Source organism: Salvelinus sp. IW2-2015, linkage group LG11 (assembly GCF_002910315.2).
Source record: "Salvelinus sp. IW2-2015 linkage group LG11, ASM291031v2, whole genome shotgun sequence".
NCBI classification, from domain to species: domain Eukaryota; kingdom Metazoa; phylum Chordata; class Actinopteri; order Salmoniformes; family Salmonidae; genus Salvelinus; species Salvelinus sp. IW2-2015.
In genome coordinates, this window is record NC_036851.1 from 33,398,982 (window position 1) to 33,406,965 (window position 7,984).

Consider the following 7,984-nt stretch of genomic DNA (forward strand, 5'->3'; position numbering starts at 1 on the left):
ACTTGCTGCAGTATTGGGAGGAAAAGGCCTCTGAACCTGATTATCGTCTCTGTACACATATTTCTGTTTATCATCTAACTATCAAACGGTCAACACTCGAACGAGTGACACTTTGCAAACCAAGCTTTAACGGCATTGTCATTACAGATACTTATCCTCATCACAAGTCCTTTCTCAGTTACAACCTTCTGATAGAAGGAACAAAAATAGCACCAAAAGTTAGTCATGATATCAACATTTTGCATCCATTGTCCCGGGGGCGGAGTGGGGGAGGAGGGGATTATTGGGATTATGTTCATAGGGGACAAACCTCCCACAGTTGTGTAAGTGTTACTGTAGTCCTGTGGAGATGTGGCTAATGCCCTCGGAGGGTTTGGGCACACAATATACAGAGGTAAAGTTGTAGAGCACCTGTCTCTCAATTTCAGTACTGGAGGGCCGTAGTATTTGCAGGTTTAGGATGTGTTGCCTCTGCCTGAACCACCCGATTCAGCCAATCATGGGTTCTGTCCCAAATAGCACCCTATTCCCGAAATCATGCACAGCTTTTGACCAGGGTTCTGATCAAAAGTAGGGCATTATGTAGGGTGCCATTTAGGATGCACATTTGATTTAGATTGGAATTATTTATTCCACGTCCCCTCCCCCTTCCCTGTACTACTACTGTTAGTGGTTTAAGTACAGATGGAAAGCCTGCTGAGTTTGGCCCTCCAGGATTGAAGGTGATGAGAGGCAGGGTTGTTGATGGGTTCTCAGGATGATGAGTGGTTGGTTTCACTACTTTCCCCCTTGGTCCGAGTCATCTTTGGTGCTGCCAGGGCTGCTGCTCCTGCACACTGCTACTGAGCTCCTCCTCTCCGCCTTAGCCTCAAAGTCTTGAATGGGAAAGATGAGGGCTGTTAGCCTATATGCCCGACTGAGACAATATGATGACAATACATTATTACTCCCCCTGAACCTTTGAGTGCTTGCTATGGTCAACTGTACACCAATTAATGCATACTAGATTGGTTAGGGTCATAACTTTTACGAGTACTTCACTTACTCAAAGTAATAAAACTGGAAATACAACAACACCATTCAACTATGGTAGCAAACTTGAATATTTGAAATGGAATATTAAATGTCAAGGGTTTTGTCTGACAGAATGAGCCCACCTACAGGCTAATAGGATAACACTGTAGAGGGAGTAGGTGCAGTTAAAGTATAGTCAGAGGAGACGGGTCGTGTTGAGTGAGTGAAACAGAAAAGGAGAAGGAAACCAAGGTGAGTGATAAGAACAAAGGACGACGGAGGGGAAGTGAGAGGGAGACCGACGTCATAGAGAGATGAAATGGTTGTTTTTCCCCCTCTACTTACTTCTTAAGTAGAGGGAGAGGGAGAAAAATAAGCCTGTGCCATTTCCCTGCCCACAGGTTTTTATTTTTGTTCTCTGTCGCTCGGTGAGTCAATGCAACGCCCCTCCAATTACAGCCCACTCCTTCGCCCCCTCTCTCCATCCATCCCGCCCTTCAGCCCACATGCCTAACACACTGTGACGTCAGCCGGTGGCGGAGCGAGGGAGGGGGTCTGTTTCTACCGCCCCACAGCACTTCCTCTGCCCCTCCCGCTATCATTCTCTCTTTCTCCCACTCGATCTCCCTGTATCTTCTCCACCCTGCCTACTGTGACAGCCTAGTGCTACGGCACAGTAGTTTTATTCACATCTGAATGGCTGTACCTTTAACATTTTAATGATGTGTTATAAGATGTGACAGGGTAAAGGGTTAAGTACAATCATTTGAAGTGTCATAATCAGTTATTTACATACGCTACTAGACCTCATGGCAATTTGACTGTATTGACATCCATGTCAATTTTCAGTATGGTTTGTAGCTGATAGGCTACCTCCTCCCCTCTCTATCCCCCAACTAATTTTCCTTCTTTCTTCTCCAGTCCCAGCTAGTTAGAACTCAGACCTGGCTAGTGGGAGGAATCACAATAGAGATTCTGACTCACTTGGGTTCAAACCGAAGATCCTTGAAACAGTCTTTAAATGACGGTAGCAAAACTCTCCGGCCTTTTAGCCCTACCTCAGTTTCTACTTGTTATCAATGTAAACGATACTGGCAACAGGGACAGTATGTTAAAGTGATAGTTCACTTCAAAATTTAAGTTTGTTAAAAAGATTCAGGCCTCGAAAGTGGTTTAATATCAGGATGAGTCAATGTGCCAGTCAATGTCCCACGCCATCTGTTGCGTCGCTCTAGTGAGATTTGGCTGTATGTCTCAATCTCAAATTAATGGGAAAGATAGGCACCGTTTAAAAACAATGAAATGAGACAGTGCATATTTCCTATTCATTTGAGATTGAGACGTAGCCGAATCTACACAACAAATGTTGTGAGACAGAGTCATCTCAACATCACAAAAACCTTTTATCCCTGAAAAATTCAGACTATCACTTTAAGAGTGTTAGTATGATAACTCTTGCATGATAATGTTTGTAAGCCATTATTCAGAAAGTCACCTGTGGTATGTGTCCCCTCTGACCTAAGGCTGACCTTGCCAGCACGGTCATGTGACACCATCCTAGCCAATCGCAGCCCCTCATCCATGAGCGTTTGTTGCATGAGATGGCGATTCCAGTTGGCAGGTATGGAGGTGTCGGTGGGGGGGCGGGGTGATGGAGATTGGTTGCACTGTGAGCCTACGTCTAAGACAGACAAGGTTAGGTGTGAATGCCATTTTGAACCAATCACATATAGCTGCTTCTTGACAAGGCTGAGATTGCGTCCCAAATGGTACCCTATTCCCCATAGACGGTTTGGTTGATTAGCAACAAAACCGACACGTGCGCAACTATGGGGCAAAAAAGATGGGGTTGGCATAGATTGTTGACAAAATTTAAATACATTTTAGTCCCCAAATGTTTATTAAAAACAAATACATTTGCACAATGAGCACTTGTCTCTCAAATACATAGTTACAGTTGTTGATGCCCTAGCTAGCGAATTTTAGCCATATTAGCATAGACATGAGTCAAAACGCCTCAAAAGAATACATGGTATCAATAACAAGATACAAAGAGCTGAAACGAGCCACTTACGATTCCCCATATGGCAGCTTCTTGTCATTGTTGCTAGTTATTTGACTGTTCAGAATCATAACACCACATGGCCTTCTGCCTCATCGATGCTCACACATTTTTTGTGACGATGTCAGCCAACCTGTCTATTGGGCTACGGTCAAAAGTAGTGCACTATATAGGGAATAGGTTGCCATTTGGGACACATATGACACCACAGAAAACATTAACTATTTGGGCTTGATTATAAATGGTGCTTTAAAGTCAGTGGGGCTCTGTGACATTTACAGAAACACATAAAGAATGTCTGGGAATGGAATGTGATTAAGTGACACTACAAGATCAGTGCTAAATGTGTTCAACAATTACTGTATATACTGTACATGCTAGACTTACTTGACTTAAGCCGATATAAATGCTAGTGTTACTAAGAAATAATATTTGGATCTGGACACCATACATACCTTGTGTTAGGCTGTCCAGACTCTCTCCTGATAGGCTGTCCTCGTCAGCCCTCTGGGACACGCCCTCTGACCCTTCAACACCATGGAGGGAGGACACACACTCCGACACTATCACCTGAAACACACACACTTAACCATTAAACACACAAAACATCTCAAACACACACTTCCACACTATCACCCYAAACACACACCAAAACGTAATATTGTGTGTATTACAATGCAATTACTACTGAAAAGTACCTATGGTATAAAATGATTTATGAACTGGGTGATTTGAGCCCTGAATGCTGATTGGCTGACAGACGTGGTATATCAGACCATATACCATGGGTATGACAAAACATTTATTTTTACTGCTCTAATTATGTTGGTAACCAGTTTATAATAGCAATAAAGCATCTCGGGTGTTTGTGATATATGGCCATTAAACCACGGCTAAGGGCTGTGTCCAGGCACTTCGCTTTGCGTCATGCCTAAGAACAGCCCTTAGCCATGGTATATTGGCCATATACCACACCTCCTCAGGCCTTATAGATTAAATATTGTAAAGGACTAATTGAATTGTAGCCATGGTATAAATTACAGCATATAAATTATTGCAATTTATTCCCATTACAGCTCATTCATTGTCTACCAATGCCGTATCCAATAGATTACCAATATTATGTTGACAAAACAGCTTTTGTACACCCACAATAACACAATTAAACAAGAGTGAGATAGAGTTTGGTATAGTTTTACTCTTTCCTGTTAGGGGTTCAGAGACTTTAGCCCACTCACCTCACTTTTTACTCTCTTTTGGGATGGTAAGCTGCAGTCATCTGCACTTGATCTGTAATAAGAMAAGGTATAATAAAGTAAAAAGGCAGTAAAAGAAGAGCAAACCTCTTGTGCAAACTCCAGAATTCAGTTGGTCCTGTTTTGTTCATTAGCAAGTAGTAGCTCACTATATCCAATTACAATATAAAAACTGATGTTGAGTAACCAAACCTCGAGGCTATTTGTGACTAAAAGTAAACACATACATTATTCATTGAGTTTGAAAGATGTTTTTTTGTTATTGATTATATGAGACGCTTGAGTGTTTGAATGTGCTTTAATTTAGTTGGTTACACAGTATGACTTTGTTTTTAAGCTGATGCACTGACTGCAGTGCTGTCTGACTAATAGCATGACCTTGGCTAGGCTTAGCTATGTGTGCTGTGGGAGTTCCCAGCTTTCCCTCTGTTCTATACGCCCACCTCTCTTCGCCCCTATGCTGCCTGCAACCACATAGTAGTTTCTCTATGATCATATCTGGTTGAGAAAAGGAATCATATATTCTCAAGGCAAAGCAGAACATAACATTTGAATTTCTAATATCGTAACTCTCTCTATTTGGGTTTCTTTGTTTGCGTCCCAAATGGCACCCTATTCCCTATGTAGTGCACTACTTTTGACCAGAGCCCATAGGGGATAAAACCTAGTTATAGAGGAAGAGACAGAGGGTGGGATGGTCATCAGATTGGGGTAGGGAAGACCCTAAACTGCGCAGGCTCGTGCCCTTACCTGGCATGCTTGAGTGTGGAGGTGTAGGCGCATTCTCTCGCCACCTGTCTAGCCAATGAGAAGAGCTCTACCCGTCGCAGAAGCAGAGCGTTGTCACGCATACAGAACTGTGCAGCCGCTTCATTGATGATCAGCTGAAAATGAAGAGGACATAAAATAAGGTGAAAGGGGAAAGAGAATGGTAGAATGATATGAACAGCATGATAAAAAGAAAAGGCTCAAGCCTAACACATACCGGTACACAGAGACCTCTAATAGTGGAAACACTGATGCCCTTACCTCGTGATGTGTGAGCTGCTTGCCCTCCCTCCTCTTGGAGTCGAAGCGGCCGTAGATGAGGCTGTACTTACGGATCTCCTCCTCCTTGGCCACATCCTGGGGTGCCATCTTGAAGATGTGGCCCACCGTCTTGGCCATCTTCTTGTTCATCCTCAGCAGTGTCTTCACCTCTCTGGGGTCCGACCTGGGTAGGGTCCTCAGGAGCCTGTCCACGCTCTCCCCCACTGCCTGCGCCGTCTCCCCATCCAGCTGGCCCCCGGGCCAGGCCGAGAGGGCTGCCGGAGAGAGAGATGAGGAGGATGCCGGGGGCGTGGAGGGACCTGGGGGACGAGGGGGGAGCAGAGGTGGGCTGGGCTGCTCCTCGTCCACCCCTGAGGCTGAGGCGCTATTCCCGTCCTGTTCAGGGCTGAGCCAGTGGGGGTCCATTGGGGACAGCTTGTCCCTGTAGTGGGTGTCCTGGGGCTGCGGTGAGGCCTGGGAGCAGGGGCTTCTGGGGCTCCCGCTGTGCATAGGGGTGAGGCATGCCCTGTCCTCTCTGTCACACGGTGACCCCGGCTGCCCGTTGCTCAGGGACTTCCTGAGTCCTCCGGCAGCGGTCCCGCTAGCACCCGTCCCATCAACCTTGAACAGAGGGATTCCCCCCAGGGGCACGTTGGCCAGGGGCTGGTTGAAGAGGGCTGGGTTGGCCGCCCAGTCGCGGAGGGCCTTCTGCAGACGGCGCACGTGCAGTGGCTTGGTCGCCATGCCGACCAGCGCCATGATTTCCAAGAACTCGTCCTCTGCAGCCTCACAGAGCTGCTGCACGTCGTCGCCACCRTGCTGGATGAAGGTGTCGTAGTATGCCAGAAGGTTGGCCCTCTGCAGCACCCGGTACAGCTGCAGCTCGCCCAGCGTGCGTGGCAGAGACATGGTGCAGGACTGGAGGTGGGAAAGAAGGAACAGACCGGAGGAGAGTTACTCAAGAGTCTTAAGTTTTAATAAATGGCTCATCAATCAATGGTAGGASTATTGTGTTGTGTGTACAGAATGCTTTATTCATTTGTTTGCTATATGGTATAATCTATATGTATTGTTATTTCGGGTTATGTTTTCTTTGGAATGTTTGGAAGCAATTTTCTACCAATCTTTTTGTGGTGTAGTGGTAACTACTGCTGTGATGCTATATCTGGGAACAGATGTCTCATATAAGAACACCTAAAGTCCATATCCATCAGATGTCTTGTATAAGAAGACAATGTCAATATCTTTAATTTTTTTTACCAAGATTACTAAATTAGATACTTATACTCCAATAGCCTACTTTTCCTGATAGTATATTATTATTGGTGATAATCTTTGGCAACATTTCACATGTGGGTGCCCAACCCTCTATACCTCAAATATGCAGGATATGTACACATGGTATTATTGGGGAAATGTAGGCCTACAGTTTAGAAATGCACCATTTTTGATCTCTTATTCAAGTTGTGAGAATTAAAAACAGTTTGTCTATTCTTATGAGACCCGAATTTGATAGTTCATATTACGCACAAAGCGATGGTTACGAAAACAATAATTGAAAAAACTATGACAATAGTATTACGCGCACWTCCGTCCAAGCCCAATACCAGACAATGCATATATCTATGGAATTACACACGCATGTAAAATTTCAGAATAAAACATTTAAATGACTAATGTAATCTCTTACCTCGTCCACGTCGTCCGACGGCTGAATTGGCAGAGGGGACCCGCGCTCACTGAGTGACCGAGTGGTGTCTCCAGCAACAGAATCCAGTTTTCGCGCAATATGTGCCGCCTCGTAATAGGCTCGATTATGGAATGCTAAAGGTAAATGAGCAAAATCCTAATGGTTATCTCACTTTTAACCTTGTCGAAAGTCCCATCCAATCCCGTTAAATTGTTATCAATGAAAGGGCTGAGACAAAAAATAATAATAAGAAACGGTGATCAACAGCCTATTGTAAATACCTTAAATTGCTTTGTATAATCGCTCTCTTTCCCTGTACAATCGTTTTCTTTCTCACTTCGGAGTGGTGTTGTCATCAGCTAAATCCCTGAGCATATCGTAACTCGTCTGGATTCGTTAGCAGATATCCTCCCCTGACGAACCGTATTGGTTGCTGGCTGCCTTTTTGCTGGTTGTGTGGGTGCGAGAAACCTGGGGGCGGACTGCAGCACGCCATCTGACCGAAAAAGAGCTTTCCTCTCCCGGTAGAGAGGCGGCTTTCAAATTGGAGATGTGGGAGGCGGGGGCTTGAAAGGCTGAGGTTTGCTTATTAACCCTTTCATTTTCTGATTTTGTCTGCCCACTTCGCAATAAGATGCACCTGTCTAAGCCTATTCAATACAAACTGAGGAACACATAGGCTACCATTCTGGTCAGTCACATAAATGTGTGAGGTTAGCTGTATGATAGCCTATGTTGATAATAGCATAACCTTCGATTTAATTAATCTCCCTTTATTGCACTAGATCAGTTATTTATATTGGGTGCTGTTTCACATATATATCGTATTGATATACAGCGCAGTCGTGTAAACAGAATGGACATACAGTAATAGCCTTGTGCAGCAGAATCATAAAGTGGGTGGCAAGTGGTGAAGGACTGTTTCCGATCGGT

At 44.7% G+C, this 7,984-nt stretch overlaps 1 protein-coding gene across 3 annotated transcripts; it reads right to left on the bottom strand.

Annotated features, from left to right (window-relative positions):
* Positions 1 to 531: 531 nt before the first annotated feature.
* Positions 532 to 7,705, bottom strand: LOC111970237 (NGFI-A-binding protein 2). 3 transcript variants are annotated; one of them, XM_023996860.2, is made up of 8 exons: positions 7,333 to 7,699; positions 7,052 to 7,185; positions 5,362 to 6,279; positions 5,083 to 5,216; positions 4,315 to 4,366; positions 3,532 to 3,646; positions 2,510 to 2,695; positions 532 to 875 (listed from the first exon to the last, which is right to left on the bottom strand). In XM_023996860.2, the coding sequence occupies exons 3-8, from the start codon at positions 6,268 to 6,270 to the stop codon at positions 778 to 780; spliced, it is 1,494 nt and encodes a 497-aa protein (XP_023852628.1). In that variant the 5' UTR covers positions 6,271 to 6,279; positions 7,052 to 7,185; positions 7,333 to 7,699; the 3' UTR covers positions 532 to 777. The 3 variants fall into 3 exon arrangements, with proteins under 3 accessions (XP_023852628.1, XP_023852627.1, XP_023852630.1); XM_023996859.2 differs by having other exon boundaries at positions 7,052 to 7,699; XM_023996862.2 differs by lacking the exon at positions 2,510 to 2,695 and having other exon boundaries at positions 7,052 to 7,705.
* Positions 7,706 to 7,984: the final 279 nt, after the last annotated feature.